Below are 17,605 nucleotides of genomic sequence, written 5' to 3' on the forward strand. Positions count from 1 at the left end.
TCAATCGACATCTTCTTTGACCTTTGGAGTTACTTACCTACCTGATCATTCATGAAGAGATGTTTTATTTCAAATGTCAAAATACAAGATTATTTTGTTCAACATCTTTGGATTAAGTGGTTATTTAAATGTTCTTGTGCAATATTTTTCTACACTACAGTAGCTGATTGGTCCATGAAGTTGGTTTGTATAGTTTTATTGTGATGTTTACGAGTCAGTCGCTCTGTTAGTCCACCAATGTAGTCCAGACTGAAATATTTAAATAACAGTGTTATGGATTACCATACATTACTGTACAGATATTGATGGTCTCCAGAGGATGAATCCCACTAACTGATGGTTTATTGCAATAGCTGCAAAATAAATGACATTTCAATCAGGCTCAGCTGTAGCAAACGTTAGCATGCTGCCACTTAGATGGTGAACATAGTAAACATTATACACCACCTAATAGTTAATAATACAGTTTAAATATAATGAAAACAACTTACCCAAAGTCTCAGAGTACGGCACTAATGAGCTATTTTATGTCCAGATCGCGGTAACTACGCTCAGTAAAGTCATATAGCTCCTTGTATCCAGCAAAAGGCCCCACAATGAGAAAAAACACACATGATGTTGAGCACTTTTCAGCTCTGAGTTGAATTCTTTTTGACTGAGGGGTTCAGTGAAGACGTGAGGCGCATTGGCAACTAGGCAACGCAAAAGCAGCACACAAAACGCTTCATTCTCATTCAAAACAATTACAAAAAGCCGCCTCAGGCTTTTATGACAATCTTTGTCTGATCATGGCCTTAGTCTTGTTTCAGGGAGAGAAAAAATGAGATGTATAAACATTAAATCACATCAGTTATTGAAACCCTTCTATAACCTTGTGACTCAAGGACTCAAGCAAATTGCATGTTTATGGATGAAACAGAATGCTGCTGAGGTTTAATACATGTTGTGGTGGGTGGGAGCTTTTAAAAAGCGGGCAGATTGCACCTTAACAGAAATATCATCAAGACAATTAAAAAACAGTCAAAATATCTACGCAGGTTTATGATGTACACACAACAGAAGACTAATAACAAGAGTAATATGTTATATTATATTATCACACTGCTCAGTCAGAGGCTTTGGTTTTCTCACTCTTTGCAGGTTAAAGTGTTGTTTCATATTGAATATTTAAGACATCTTACATGACATTGGAACCATTTCAATTTATGATTTATTATTTATACTCACTTAATCTCAGAGACACTCTGCACACAAGCTTCCCCCCCCAAGTGTTCCCCGCTTACACTTGTTCCTACACCTCTGTTCCATTCTGTTCCACAAAAACACAAAATAAATGCACATGGTTTGGAGTTTGCTGGGCAGCAGGGACATGAAGGTAACGGAGTAAACACCCACAAACATTTTGCACGACTGACCCAGAGGAGCTTTAAAAACGTGAACAGTCTATTTTGCAGAGTGTGTGGTTGAGGCAGAAAGGAGACCGAAGCAGAAGAAAAGGTAGGTGTGTAACTTAAAAGTCTGCCCAAATATATATGTATATTGTATAATATGTAGTTGTTCAACATTCAAATCAATCAAAACCACTAGATATATGTTATATATTTAGTTAAGTTGTGTACCTGTATTATCCAAAATATTTCCAACAATTTTCAAGCCAAAACACCTGGTTTAATAACGGTAACGGTGGGTTTCATCGTGTTGCCTTTCGATGGAGTCATATCCCCTTTGCGTGTGTGTTTTTATTCAGTTTTAAGCCACATTTTTGCAATAAATGTTTTTAGATTTTAGTCATTTTTAAACTACATATTTAAACCGGATGAAGGATTTTAGTCATCGGATGTTTGCATCTTAAGTTATCAGAGGAACAAGCTGATTATTCAGTGTTTTACTCACCGGGTCTGTTTGTTTTGTAAAGGAGGAGACCTCTGTGGATAATTGAGCTACAATTCAAAAGCTCCTGAATGATGAACACTGAAGGAACCCTAAACCAGGAGAAGCTGACAGCAATGGTGGGGAAGACAACAACTCCCATGATCCCATGCACAACATCACCAAACATCATCAGTCATTTTGTTATTGTTTTGAATGACAGCAAATTACATATTGTGCATTTATAAAGCTAAACTCTACAATATTCCAACAACATTAATAGAGATTAAATAACTGATTTACCGCTGTTTGAGATGGTGTTTGTGTCTTGTTGACTTATTATAAAGTTAAATTCGTGACGTGTTTCCGTATTTTACTTAGTTCATCCTCTTTTAAGCCCAACCATGCGGTTTTTTCTACGTGGTTTTAAATTAAATTGTTTCCGTGGTTGTGGCACATCATTTTTATCACATTTCGTGCCACATCCACATATTGAGCTTGTGCTATTTTCACGTATTTCTGTGAGATCAGCTTGTCTAAAATGCACTGCAATTTAACCTCTTGATTGGTGCAGACATCACTAAAACGTATATATAGTTGATGTCGTAGATATCCTGCAGTATGCTACATAACTGTAATATTTGGTCCACGTTAGCCCACACATGTGTGAAATAGACATTGTGGGGGTTAGAGTACGGAGGAGGGGGACTTGATGAATCCACAATGTGCTTGCTATTTTTGCTGGAGCCACCACAGATCATTGCTCATAGCTGAGTGGAAAGGAAGTGCCAACATGCGCTGCAGAAGGTAATGCATACTTCAACAGCAGCTCTTGTCACTCACTTATTCTGGAGAACACGTGTCGCTGCTGTCTGCTGCCAGCCTTTATCTCAGTTTTTAAAAAGACAGACTTTCTTGTTTTAAGTAGGAAAAAAACAAGACGTGCCATTCTGCCATTCTGCATTCTCTCTGATCCTGTATGCCCAAATTGCGTTTCATCCTTTCTCCACTTTACATTCCTTGATCCTGTTTGTTTCTATTCCGCTGAGTGATGCCGCTGTGTGGGTGGCACAGTACATAGTCCGCCGCCGCTTTCGTCATTGTCTTTTACAAAGACATCAAGTGAATGACTTAGGTTTCTGGTTTGCACAAACAAACACACTAAAATGACCAACAGGCAGTGTGTGAGAGGTTCCGTTCTCATTTGATCGGAAGAAAGACGATTGTCAGCACTGTGAGGACTATTCTCAGCATGAAAAGGCAAAAGGCTGACAAAGTAAAAGAGCAGATTATCAGCACACAATGTAACGCAGTTGACGAATACTGAATCTGCCAAACCTTTTTCAGTAGCATAATGCTTTGGATGCAGTTCAGTCATTTAAATGAACACAGAGTGTTTTCCTGACAGAGATAAAGGGGGTCATTTACGTAGTTAGATAAAGCATTTTAAAACAGCATTGTAGCCCTTGTCTCCATCCCTGACCATCAATAACAGTGGCCCTCTCATAAGTAATTATCCCTCGTACTTCGCTGAGCGATAGGCCAACCGACAGGCAGAGAGAGGCAGACTCATTTAATTCACTCTCCCTCAGCAGCTTTTTCATGCTGAAGTGTGGCATTGCCCTATACTCGCACATGCTAGCGGTGCATTCTGTGTGTGTGTGTGACAGAGGCTTTAAATCAAATGAGGCCTCTACAAACGGCTCTGTAATCCCATGATGGGAGTCGCAGGGGGATCTCTGCTGCAGATGTCTGGCCGGGCGATGCAGAAGGGCCCCAGAGGGCCGTGGCTCCGGAAAACACAGCTAAACAATTCACACTGCGGCGATGAAAGAGGTGCCGCTCTACATAACTTAATTTAAAGTATTAATGCATGAAGTCATGAGGGTTTTTGTGTTTGTGAAAATGCTCAACCGTGTCATAAAATCAACTGAAGTGTCCTTCATTATGACTTAATCTTGAGGTCTTGGAGAAAAACAGTTTTTCCCGTAATATCTTCATATATCCCTATTTGTGTTTGTTGTCTTACAATCTAGTGTCGGCATTAGGCAACACAACAGCATGCATCAGTAGGCAGTAAACATGTGTTTATCACTGAACGTCTTGAAGCTGCATTCATTGATTTTTGGGCCAACATAACCAGCTCTGCATCTCCTGGGAAAAACTGAGCTCTACCGCATCCATACTGGACACTTTTATGCACCAATGCACCAACACTAAATAATTGATCCCTACCTTTAGCGATCCTTCTTCTGGATTTTGTTTTTAAACTAAAATCCTGCCCACTGAATCACTGCTGATTGGAATTTCTTGCCAGTTTTGGAGCATTTTATTAAAGATAATTACCTCCCTCCGAGGTAACAGGTAATCTTACAAAAACCTTCAGCAACAATATTTGAAGGAAGTTGCCTGGAGGGTATGTCTCCACTTGTAATAGATTTGTAGGAAGATAATCTTTCTCTGCTGAGCTCTGAGGTGCCTGAACTGGAACAACTTTTCTGCAGAGGCCTTGTCTAAATCAAGTAGATGCTGGACAGAGAATAGTTCAGCTCATTTAAGAGTAACCGATGTATCATTTAAGATGACGTTAACTATCACGCTAAACCAACTGTTAATGTCTTTGGAAGCATCCAGTTGTTGGCTAAAGCCTGAAAGCAAGCTGTCAATGTTCACCTGGAATTTCTCACTCTGACAAAGTATCGCATAATTATCGTGAGTTTTTTCCCCCCTTTTTTTCCTCCGGTGCTGCTGCATCTCCTGCTGGCAGGTCTGCGGTGCATCGGGGAGAGCCCCGGCAGATGTCTCAAACTCTGGGAAACGCTCTCACGGCGATGCCGCACAGGGCTGCAGCAACTCGAGCAGCTGCACAGCAGTTGACAGGTCCACTTCCTTGCTCTACAAGACACTGCTAGTCAAGATGAATCTCAGCGGCAGAGTGTGCAATGATGAAGCCATCGGCGCGGTTTCGTTTTTTTCTTTTTAAAGTTTAACACAAAAGTGCAGCTGCCTGATGCCGAGTGTCCTGTCTGCTCTTATTGTCGGCTGGCTGCCATCATCTCAAGGGCCCCTCTTATTTCGTTGTTGTTCTCGGGGAAGGCTCTTGTGGCGTCTGCAGCACATGCCCATATGGTGCTTGAGAGAGACTTCAGCGTCAGACGCGTCAGTGCTGCTGCACTTTATTCCACTGGTGAGTGCATGAAGAGCAAAAGCATGTAGGGCTACAGAACACTCATAAACAGACTTGCGGAAATACCATGAACGGGCTGCACGAGAAAAAATGTTTGCTTTCCAAATATTGATTTCACGTCATTGACAATTTCCTGACATTTTAAAAGCTTTATACTATAACCGTCCTCAACAACTGGAGAGGCCTGATCTTAGATCTTCGATCATTTTTAGCACTAGCTGAAGCCAGTCTATATTGGCAAACCCAATGAAGTCAATTAAGCCTGTTGTGGTATTGTTGTAAACCAACTGCTTTTTGTAGCTAGGATAATAGACGGAACAATTACGGGTCATTAAAGTCAAAATCTTAATTCAATGAATCCTAATCGTGATTACTTACTCTTTTCTGGTAACATCTGTGGTATTTAGACTTAAAGTGACTGTAAGGAACTTTTAACTGGTTATGAAACAGTCTAAATGTAATACTGATGCCTCTATATGATACAGAAGTGAACGAGACCTTCAGAGAGAAGACTGGCTATTTCTTTCAGTTATTCTCAAAGCTTATCATCGGTGCCACCGGGTTGGATTCTGCTCAAAACCATGCAGGTTCTCCCTCAGCTCAGACTCCAGCGGGGCCTCCTGAAGCGACCGACCCGCCGTGGAGAGACCCGAATTCAGCTTTTTGCCGCCTCCAACTTTCAGGGAGGAGTAGAGTTCAGCGCCAGGCAGCAGCGTTTCCTTCTTCCAGCCAAGAGAGGAGCTTCACCTCTCTGCTCCGCCGGTCCCCGCTGGGATCCGACACCACGCTGCTGGAGACCCAGGCCGTGTTTGCGGGCTCACTGGAGGGAAGGGAGGCACAGGAGAACCAGAACCAGGACTGAGCGGGGCAGACTGTCGGACCCTGCTGCTGTAAAATGAGAGGTTTTCTAGGAACTCTGGTGTTTGGAAACGCTACCACTATTGTCCACAGGGACCGCCAAAATCAACACAAGTTGAAAGTTCCTTGTAGTAGCTTTAATAAGAGTGACAATACTAGAATATTTAAAGACTTGCATTGAAATGTATATATTATATTATTACTAATATGTGCAAAATCTGTCAAAAAGTTAAAGTCATAATTCTGAAAAATGGAAGCTGTGATAAAAATGTATAATTTTTCTTTCTGAATTTTAGTAGAAGCAAGTTGAGTTAAGCATGTAATATCTCAATTGTGCCTTTATATAGAGTTAAAAGAGTAATATAGGCTACTAACATTCCACTTCCGATTTTGTTTATTTATATAAATGACCATTATTATAATGTAATACAATAAGATCACTTGTGCTGAAGTCTATTCTTTATCACTCTTCCTCAGCCATTAAGCTGTTAGGATGAATTTGATTCATCTATTTGACATAAACTAATCTTAATCTGCAGCCATATTCTCAACACGAACACTTTCATTATTTCAATTGATCTTTAATAGCAAGAAATGTTTCCGCCTGAAAGTTAATGAGGTTTTACTGCATTAACTGCTACAAACTGTGTGACATTCAAACCAATAAGTGACACTCTGATGGGCTCCAATAAAGACATTCACAAACAGTAAATCAGTGCGACATCATTGCTGCTATCCACACTGCCTGCACAGGCAAATGTCTGCTGCGTCATCGGAGGACTGCGGGACCCACAAACACCGGTGGTTCCCCTGCAGTGCTGGAGATCAGCGATGGGACGGGGAACAGACAGAGAGAGAGACAGGGAGGGAGAGAGGTGAGTGCTGCTGCAGAACAACATTGAGCCTGGCTGAGGAGTTAAACGACGCACAGCGACACAGCTGCTCCATCCCGGCATTAATCCTGTTGTGCCATGGTAAGTTCACTTCTGTGCTCCATTAGTACGGCTCTGCTCTGCGGTTCTCGGTGCTGCGTGGGAACTGCAGGGATGTTCATTGGACTAACCTTGAGGAAAAAAGAAATGATGCAGCAGGGCTGTTTGTAGTGCGCAACATGCATGTAAAGTGGCTGCTTTAGTTTACTCTGCTTCACTGGGGCCTGTTCAGACGTTATGTGCTGCGGTGGTGCTGTTACACAGGAAACGATTATTCTCAGGTGACACTGACAGTGCAAACCTCTCAAGCGACGCTCACAGCTGCAGCATACTGTACATATTGACTCCTGTATTTTGTTGTTATTATGATACAATGTAGCCCAATCTATATGTGTCTGAGCATGAGTTGAAAGTTTGTATTTTGCACAAAGGTTTGCAATCCATCATGGGTCAAAACACACACGTCTGCAAACCGTTACGCTCCGAGCAACCACTGCACCCTCATCCATAACCCGGAGAGAGCTTGTAACAGTAATGAGTGCTTGACCAGAGTAAGCAGCAGTAGCTTCTAGGTTTTCAGCAAGGTGATCCCTCATTGGTCACGGCCAGGGGAGATAGTTCACACACTGATAAGAGTCTCAGAATGTGTTGTAGTCTCTTTCTGCGCTTCTTAAAGGCACAGTGTGTGGAATTGAGAAGAAATACAATATTCCTAACTATGTTTTTATTATTATTAAGAATCATTGCGTTTACATTAGCTTACAATTCGCCCTTCATATTTACATAGGGTCCTCTTCATGGATTCCACCATGTTGCACCGCCATGTTTTCTACAGTAGCCCAGAATGGACAAACCAAACACTGGCTCTCATGAGAGCCGTTAGCGTTTTTTTACCTGAGGGCCACAGTAGTTCTCAGACACGCTTGTGAAACCAGCTTCTGTCTGACATCTGTTGCTCCTAAAGTAGTGTAAAAGTAAAGCAATACTTGTACTAAAGTAGTATTATATTGCGGTTAGGTTACCACGGTTATGGGCGGCGCAGATTACCGCTGTCATGGAGGGGAGTGGAGGGGTATCCAGTCGGTTGCACTTTGCAACCACTAGAGGCCACCAAATCTTACACACTGTGCGTTTAATGCCTAATATGTATGTTAATTTATTTTTAGTTTTCTTCGGTAATTGTGAGGATTTCATGTCTGCACGTATTCCTCTGTCTCCTATTGAGTTCTACTGAGCCAAGACTTTTCCTTCAAAACTTTCCAAATACTTCCTTTTCCTTCAACTGCCACAGTACAGATAACAAAAAAGTGCTGAACAAGCTTATAGTTTTGACTTTCCTTTGAGGACTATCTCCTCTTTTCATACGGTGACTGTGAGATCCACCAGCAGGCAGTTTAAAACTGCTATGTGTAGCAGACTGCGACTTGAAAGCGTGACTCAAACCAGAAGCATGTCGGCTAAACTTACTTTCTTGTTTTGAGAAAGCGGAACAAATCAATTATCTGCTACTTTTTGTTTTGATCACTAACCAGCTAAACTACGAGTTCTCTGCCAGTGTTTCAGCATGACTGAGAGGCAGGGGACAGATGTGGATTTTACCCAAGTTGCATATAGTCTTCATATCGATGGTGCCACTGTCATTAAGTTAAGCCCCTTGTTTCTGACACTGAAGATGTCAAGCTACTGTCCTTGGTACTCTTCACCTTGGTCTCGATTGTGCCCCTGGAACGCCACTGTCTGATTTCTTCATTGTCGTTTAACCTTTGATAACCACAGTTTCTCTGTTGTGGCCCTTTCCTGCAGTTCTTAAAGCAGCTGAGGCCTCTGGCCTTTGGAAAAATGTCCTTTGTGGTTTTCATCCTGACCTCTGTCGTCTCAGTGGCTTCCCTGCCGGCTGACATGGACAAGGGAAGGAGGAAGGTGGTGCACGTGCTCGGTAAGGAAAAACATATTTATTTTCAGTTTCTCGCAGCTCACAGCAGCAAAGTCAGGAGCTCTTCATTCTGCTGTCACGACATGTGAAATATGAATACTGCAGAGGTCACCTTTGGAGTTACAGAGACTACGTTTCCGACGTAGTCTGTCTTGTCACAGGTGCTCAGTAGGAAATTCAAAGCATTTCTATTGCCTCCGCATACGGAGCCGGCAGCTAGAAGCCAACGGTGCTAACAGTGTCAACAACGGTAACAGTGCTGATAGAGCTAACAGGTTTAACCATGGATGTATACAAAAGCTGGATACTGCATCTGAGGCTGCGCCCTCTTCATTGCTATGTTGCTCAGTGGCACATGAAGTAAAAATATAGTATATAATTAGATCAAATCACCCAGATCTTGCAGCGAATCTTCCGCATCCATGGGGCCCATAGAACTCCGCCTCACAGCCCCCGGTCCATCATTCTTATCGGGCCAATTCACATGAACTAAGGAAGGAAAATAACTCTAGATTTAGCTATTAGTGCATTTTACAACTCTTAGGATCGAATCATTTAAATAAGGAGTATTCAAGTGTTCATACTGGGAAGTTGATTTACCCTTACAATGGGTCGCTGAGTTACTTCACATGACGTACACACAAATTGTAATTCCACTGTTTGGCCGCTACGTAAAATTTACTCGTTCTTGAGTCTTTGTGCCAATCTGAGGGGGATCCCGAAGGTGGGTGCTGTGCCTCTACGACACTGCTGCCGGTCTCACTGCTTGGGGGCTGAATGACTCCACAACAAGCTGAAAGACACAACCCTGACACCTTTTTGTCTTATAACATCACTATGGCTAAATATGTTAGCAAGCAGTTGCCTATTCACCCATCCAGCACATGCAAAATGATCATCCAATAAGAGTTGTGACCACCTGATGAATGTAAGTCTGATGAAAAAATATCCGGGTCTTTAGAAGTTGGACTTTCTCGTCAAGCTCGTCCCTTTGTTTGATCAGATCACTAATAAACGACTGGCTGATGCTTCCGGGCTACTAGTCTTACCATGACAGTGTGACGCATGTAGAGGGGCTCACTATCCCATCTTCAGATCCCAACGCGTTTCATCACAAGCACCGGTGTCGTTAATAACATGGGGTTGTTTGTCTGAACATCAGTCGGTCGCAGAAATAATGGTTCTAAAAGTTTTGATTAAACACCACTCTGCTTTCATGGCCGCTGGTGATAAACAACTTTGCACAGAGCCGCAGTGACATGACTAATTGCTGGCTGGCATGGATAATTGTTGGTGCCTTTATCTGGTCACAACATAGCAGAAAACCTCTTTCAGCCACTCATTAAATGTTTAACCACACTTGTTGTGTGTGTGTGTGTGTGTGTGTGTGTGTGTGTGTGTGTGTGTGTGTGTGTGTAGTCTCTGGCTACACCGGCACACACAAACAGCATCTCAGCAAATGTCTGCAATAAATGCAAATCGGTCTTGTTATTGCCCATCAGGAGAAGAGGCCTATGGTTACCATTAGTCTTGGGTCATTTTGGTGAATTACTCTCGAGAGAGGTTGAGGTTAACATTTTGAGTGGGGTAATCTGATGATACATCTGGGCAGAGAAGCGACCAACATGCTTTTTTCTTCTATTGATATGCTGGATGTTGAGGCACTAATGCGACAGCACAAATAAAGAGCACACGATTTATTCTATGTCACGGGGGCACCTCACTGCGTGCGGTATCCATCACTAAGAGAATCAAGGATTTTATTTTACGATTTGAACAAAAGTTTCAAGTGTTGGCTGTGTCAAGGGTGATTGCAAACAGCATTACAAGGACTTGACTGCACATTTATTATGGCAATGGAGAATTACTCATATTGGCTTGTATCCACCACTTTTAAACATTTCTGGCCAAGATACTAGAAACTAGAAACTAGGAACTAGAATGCTGCCAGATGTGACTGCAACAACCACTGCTGTGATGTTTGATTGAATGAATTATAAACCATAATTGCCACCTGTCTAGACCCGCAAACGTGTCAGACTCGCTTTTCACTCGCAAGACTCAAGCAACAGTTTTGCTAATCCAAGCAGTTTTTTGACAAACAAGCTTTATTTTGATGCTTTTTTTTAATGCACTCCGGCACCTTATTTACATGCAAAGTAGCCTTCATGTCTGTAATAATTGAAACGTTTAAATTAAATACGTACATCAAAAACTGTAGCTTACTTTCCAGATTAATTATGAGTTGCGGTGTAATGAATATACACGCTCTGCCATTTCTCCTCTTCTGTAACTTGTGTCACTCACACACAGATTTACATTAGAGAAATACATTTATTTTGTTGCGTTACAAGGACAAATCTCACATACAAACATAAAATTGGCGAGCTTCAATTCAGCTTACATTTATTGTGACAAAATATAAATATTTACATCTTACAAAACCATTTTCGGAGCAACACTCAGCATGTTTGTTAAGCCTCGACAAACTGACCCGGTGACACCGACGCCTGTCACCATAGCAGCTCACTCATGCCTGCATGCGCGCAGGGAGAGAAGAGACGCTGACTGAGTTTATGCTAAGCAGCAAGTTGTTAAAACGATCTGAAAAGCTGCGAAGTCAAGCGAGAAAGTCTCCAAGTCGGCAACACTGTGTATGTGTGTGTGTGTGTGTGTGTCCCAAATAAAACGTGATTTATAAACAACTTTACACACAAAAGGGGCTCGATAGTTGAATATTAAAGAAACATTTGAATAAAACACATGACAATAACTATTTTTAACCACAAAAATACATAATGTTTTATATATGATAATAACATATATATTTAATAACAATAAAAAGAATAATAGGAGTGCCAAATTCCGCCCACAACGTCGAGGCTGTGTGTAACGCTTCATGTTGACTGTTTAACACTTCCTCTGATGAAAAACGTTCCGTTGGCTGTATGAGCCCCGATAGCTCCATTCACCAAACACACCATAGGACTCACATCGGCTGCTAACAGCTAACTAGCTCTCCTCCTGGCAACATAAGAAGACCCGCTCCGTTACACACACACACACACACACACAAATACATAATCTCCTGGTGTAAATAATACAAATAAAGTATGAGCAAGCAGAGCAGCAAAATTACAGTAAATGTTAGATAATTATCATTTCCTAAATACAGTATTGATTCCCCCCCCCCCACAGAGGATGACACCGGAGCGGTGATTGTGCAGACTGCTCCGGGTAAAGTGGTGACACATCGCGGTGGCTCCATCACTCTGCCCTGCAGATTCCACCATGAGCCGGAGAACACCGATCCTGACCGCATTCGGATTAAATGGACCAAAGTGACCGACGCGCTGCAGTTCGAGGACGTCTTTGTGGCACTTGGAAGGTAAAACCTTCATTTCTCAGTCAATCCGTTTGTATCTGTGGTTTTAATTACATGTGTCTGCCTAATACTATAGATGCTTAGCATAAAGTCACAATGTAGTAATTCATTGTCAAAATACATCACATTCACAAAGTCCACCTTAATAGATTTTTTCATGTCAATTTCTTTTCTCATCGGCGAAAATCATAGAAATAAAATATTCTATTTCTGTGGTAAAAATACATATTTTTCATTTCTAATCTCTCCAGGCAGCAGCGTGTGTTTGGAGCCTATAAAGGCCGTGTGTTTTTGGAGCAGGCGGGACCAGGTGACGCCTCGGTAATCATCCAGAATGTCACGCTGGAGGACTACGGACGCTTTGAGTGTGAAGTCACTAATGACATGGAAGACGACACGGGATTTGTGAACCTCGACCTAGAAGGTCAGGAATTAAAGAGGCAACTGGAAGAGATTTTGTTAAAAGGCTGACCTTTCTAAAGCTCTACTGGCTCGTGTATAACGTGTTGGCCAGTGAGATAGACCAGTTCCCATGAGATTAAAGTGAAATTCATACACTTAAAAGTATGTTTCTGTGACCGTTAGGAGTGGTGTTTCCCTACTACCCTCGTGAGGGGCGCTATAAGCTCAACTACCACCAGGGGGAGGATGCCTGCAAACAGCAGGACGCCATTATGGCCTCTCACTCTCAACTGCACAAGGTGAGTTTATGCCATAGTCTGTAAATAAATGTTTTTTGCAACCAGATGTAACACGAGTGGGTGGAGCAACAATCGAGCACTGAATCATTTTTTTTGTCAAATTGTTACCAATACTGATACCAGTGCTGGAAATATCTCTGATCCAAGCTAAGCTAGCTGCTAGCAGCTGGTGGGCAGCACAGTTCTGCTTAGCTAAATAACATAGCAAACAGCTAATGTGTGGAGGTTGCATTTGATTTATATTATGATGCGTTTAAGCAATGCGTTGGTACTCGGTATAAAACGCAAGTTCAGGTTTTGGAACCGGTACCGGGAAGGAAAAAATGGTATCGGAAAAGCCGACCAAAATGTTAATTAACTTTTGTGAAAGGGTTAAAGTCCGAAGACGAAAACAAAAGACAACTCCCAGACCGGACAACGCCGTCATAGCGACCTGTCAATCACAAGGTAGCCCCGCCCTAAAGCGTACCCTGCTTTATGGTCTGTTTGACTCTAAATGGACCATAATTTACTAAATGAACATCATGCTGTATTGAAGAAAACTTGAAACTAGAGATTGAGACCATAAACTCATGTTTACAATGTTTACTGAGGTAATAAATCAAGAGAGAAGTAGAGTCATTTTTTCTCATAGACTTCTATACAATCCCAGGAGTCGCCCCCTGGTGGACATTAGAGAGAATGCAAGTTTAAAGCACTTAAAAATTGGCTTCAATTTTCAGAACCGGAGGTTGCCGCCTGTGGTCCAAATGTCCGTCATGTCTTGAGAGACGGGGGTGGACGGATCAGATCACCGCCAAGGATTTATTCCACCTATTTGCTTTTGATCATGCCTTCCATAGCACATTAATTTATAGCCCATTTTTTTGTTTTAATAATGCACTTACTGATTATAACCCTCAGTCATAAACTGCTTTAGAGCAGCAGTAAGTCTGATATAAGAATATGCATATCACAGTCCAGACATTTAACTGCAGGCCCATTATTTAAAAAAAAACCCCATATGCATTAAAGTCCAGAGTAATGGAGTAATGTCAGAGGAGATAAACCTCTTAATAATGTATTTAATCCTTCAGTATGACCCACTGACGTACACTATCTCCCTCCACAGGCCTGGCTGGAGGGACTAGACTGGTGTAATGCTGGATGGCTGGAGGACGGCTCGGTCCAGTACCCTATCTCTCATCCCAGAGACCAGTGCGGTCGCAAGGACAACCCCGCTGGCGTTCGGAACTATGGCTACCGGCACAAGGAGGAGGAGCGCTATGATGCCTTCTGCTTCACTTCCAAGCTCAACGGTGAGAAACAGAGAGAGCCGGCACGTGGGTTGGCGGCTGGCGGCCATAGTCGTGTGCACAGGCATGTCCGTATCTTACGATCAGAAACACTTTGTAGTCCATCTACACGATCATACGACTAAATACAAACATCCAAATGAGTATGCAGCATCTGTGGCTGATGAGAACAAGTATACTGTATAGAAAGAGGATACATGTTGGACCGTGGGGAAATTATAGGCCCACGTCTCTGATCTCTGCCTGTGATCTCTCTGGCCTCAGGCCATTGGATTTAGATCAGGCCTTGTTGATTCGGCCCTGCCCGGGCCACAGTGTCCTCTGGGTGCCAGGCGTCGGCTTTCATCTCCCAGTTCTTTGATTTACATCCCATCCCCACAGAGAGTCTGCCAGTGTCTCCGTCACACACCTCCAGGTTCAGAAGCTCAGACAAGCTCGGCGGCTGGATTTGTTTTCACATCACTGACTCTGTAGTCGAACATGTGTGAGGGGACAAAGGAGTAATAAAAGGTTGGTAACACTTTCTGTGACGCCCATGTCTATAATGCATTAGAACATACTAGTTATGTGTTATAATCTGCTTCTAGTATTATAACGTTATAGTTATAAGCTCTCATAAATATGCATAATGCTTTATAACAATAATTATAACCATTATAAAGCATTTTATAATAACTTATAAGGTCAAGTATCAGCATACTTCATAATTGCTGGTCATTGAAAGACATTCACTGACATTCTTTTTAAAATATTTTCATAATGGATTATAATCAATGTTGTAATGTGATTATAATTTACAGTAAGTGGTCATTGTTTGCTTTAAGTAAAGTGAAAAATAAATCATTAAATCTTTGCTACTTGACCACTATAGAGATAATAACGCATTATAAGTATGTTGATAAAACATTATTGTAAAGGGCCCCATAGAAAGTGTTACCAAAGGTTTGTACTCCTCCTAAAGAGCAACAATACCAGCAATCAATGTTTTAATAATCAACATTGAACTTTTTTATTTTGGGAAATACACATTTATTTGCTTTAGATGAGAAGATGGATACAACTTCTATACAATATATGTATATGAAACAACAACATGGAAGCATTTTCATGTAGTTCGTTCGTCACGCTCCCGGTGTTTAAAGGTCTTAACTCTCGGCAAGAGAGCAAATATTTCCCAAAACCTCTTTAACAACTCCTTTTAAACATTGACCCATTAGTGAAACATACAGTACACCGTTGGTTAAGAAACTCAGTTTGGGAAATACATGAAATGAATTCTGCCAGAGATCTCTTTGAAGCTTGAAAGAGAATCGAAACCTTCTCATGCATTATAAAAAGTGAAAGGATTTTTTTTTTATTAACTAGATAAAAGACGCTCTTCAGTGAATCATAAACAATTTTGGGACGGTCTAAACTGGAACAATGAAGCGGTGCCAGTGCTTTTCCTTGGCGGGTATGACAGAAACCTTAAACGATTGCTCATGGCTTCCCCTGTGTGTTAATTATTGTGGACAGTCTGTTGTGGGCAGGAGGTTTCAGAAGTGGTCGTGACCGATACTGTTGCTCGGTCCAGCTGGAAGGTATTTACTGAGCGTCCCCCGGGGAAATAAAGAGACAATATTCAGCCTCTCTAATAGCCGGCAGTCACATAAGCAAGCATAAAATCAATAGCTGAGCCAAGTGCAAACCTGAGGCTGCGGACGTGATTTTCAAGATAGCAGTTGTTGCTGTTTGGAGAAACAGCAACAACCTCTATTTTCTTGGTTAGTTTCTTCATCCTTTGCTTCTTCCTGTGACGAAGCTTAACTCGTGATTCAGTTCAGTTGAAGCAATCCATCCAATCAGAACAACAAATTCCTTAATACCGCCGGGGCGAAAAGAAGTCTCCCCGGAGGTGAGATGAAAGCAAAAATGGAAGCGTTTTAAGAGTAATTTTGAGTGAGAGCGTATTGGCTTTCGATTTTGAGAAGCTGCCCAGACGGTTGTTGGAACGGTTTTGATATTCTGAACACAGTCAGACAGAGAAGCCGGGAAACCTGTGAATATCTCCCCTCAGGGCTCGACGTGTCTCTGGGGGGCTTCGCTCTCTCGTTCACTCCTCTCTCCTTCTTTCCTTTTGCCCTCGTGAACAATGCACTCGCCCTGTTTTCCTGCACCTTTTCAGTTTCACCACAAACATCCTCCACCCTCTCTCCCTCTATATCCCCCTCAGGCAAAGTGTACTTTCTCAAACGCTTCAAGAAGGTGAACTATGCGGAGGCGACGAAGGCCTGCGTTCGAGACGGCTCAGCGGTGGCCAAAGTGGGTCAGCTGTACGCCGCGTGGAAGTTCCAGCTCCTGGACCGCTGTGAGGCCGGCTGGTTGGAGGACGGCAGCATCCGGTACCCCATAGTCAACCCCCGCTCTCGCTGTGGGGGATCCCAGCCAGGTGTCCGACACCTGGGCTTCCCTGATAAAAAATTCCGCCTCTATGGCGTCTTCTGTTTCCGCGAGAACAAGGACGACACAGCAGGCGGCACTGAGACGACAAAAAGCCCCGCAGGTAGTTTGACAAGGATGAAGAGCGGCAACAGCATCCCCATGAATGCCACCACGGTGATTTAAAGTGGAGAGACTGTGGAGAAGGGGGAGGGGGGGGGGGGGGGTGCGATTTAGGATTTGACAGCAACAACTGTCTCCATAGCAGCCGACTCCATTCATCGCTTTCAAAGTTAAACGCTCTTCAGACATGATGCGCTCATTTGCAGATTGGTTAGAGACAGGAAGCGCGGCTGTGGTAAAAATTAAGGGTGGCATCTTTATTATCTCCAGTCAGTCAATCATCTTAAGGAGTGAGTGTGTCAGTGCATCTGTCGCTGGGAAAACCAGGAGGTTAAACAGCAGCTGTATCATCAGCCAGGCTCACATCAGAGCAGAGAGTCTGCCATGAATATCCTTGTGTACGTGTGTGTGTGTGTGTGTGTGTGTGTGTGTGGATCATATGTTGGCCGCCACACTGTGGCTCCTGAGCTCCAGTCTGAGCCAGAAACCCAGTGCCAGGGAGACAATATTCATCTCCGGGTGAGACAGGATCATCTGCTCAACTAAAATAAAAAGTAGTGTAATTGCCTGTTTCCGAGTGCCGAGCTTGGTTAGCAATCCTCTGGCACAAAGCGAGTAGTTCTTCTCATTAACTAAGACCTGGCAATCCCACCGTCAGAGCTGAACAAGTAGTTAATATTGCACTAGCTCTAAAGTACTTGCACTTTAAATACACAGAGCTTTATTCTATGATAGCTCCTTAGCGTAAAGCATGTGTTGCTTGGCTGAGAGTAGATGCTGAGACTGAATGAGCAGAAATGCAAAGCTACAATAATTGCTATTTACCTCACATATTGCACTTCTTCTAAGCTACCTGGGCAACAAAATGCACTATAAATGGTACACGCAGCATCCTTTATCACAG

General features: G+C 42.6%; 1 protein-coding gene across 1 annotated transcript; it reads left to right on the forward strand.

The window, feature by feature from the left end:
• Positions 1–8,685: 8,685 nt before the first annotated feature.
• On the forward strand, positions 8,686–16,764 carry hapln4 (hyaluronan and proteoglycan link protein 4; the record flags this gene model as incomplete). Its single annotated transcript, XM_079158121.1, has 6 exons — positions 8,686–8,782; positions 11,978–12,167; positions 12,416–12,588; positions 12,750–12,865; positions 13,977–14,163; positions 16,373–16,764. 6 exons carry the CDS (start codon positions 8,686–8,688, stop codon positions 16,762–16,764), a joined length of 1,155 nt encoding a protein of 384 aa, XP_079014247.1.
• Between the last annotated feature and the right edge of the window lie 841 nt (positions 16,765–17,605).

This window comes from Pholis gunnellus (genome assembly GCF_910591455.1).
Source record: "Pholis gunnellus genome assembly, chromosome: 4".
In the NCBI taxonomy this organism is placed as follows: domain Eukaryota; kingdom Metazoa; phylum Chordata; class Actinopteri; order Perciformes; family Pholidae; genus Pholis; species Pholis gunnellus.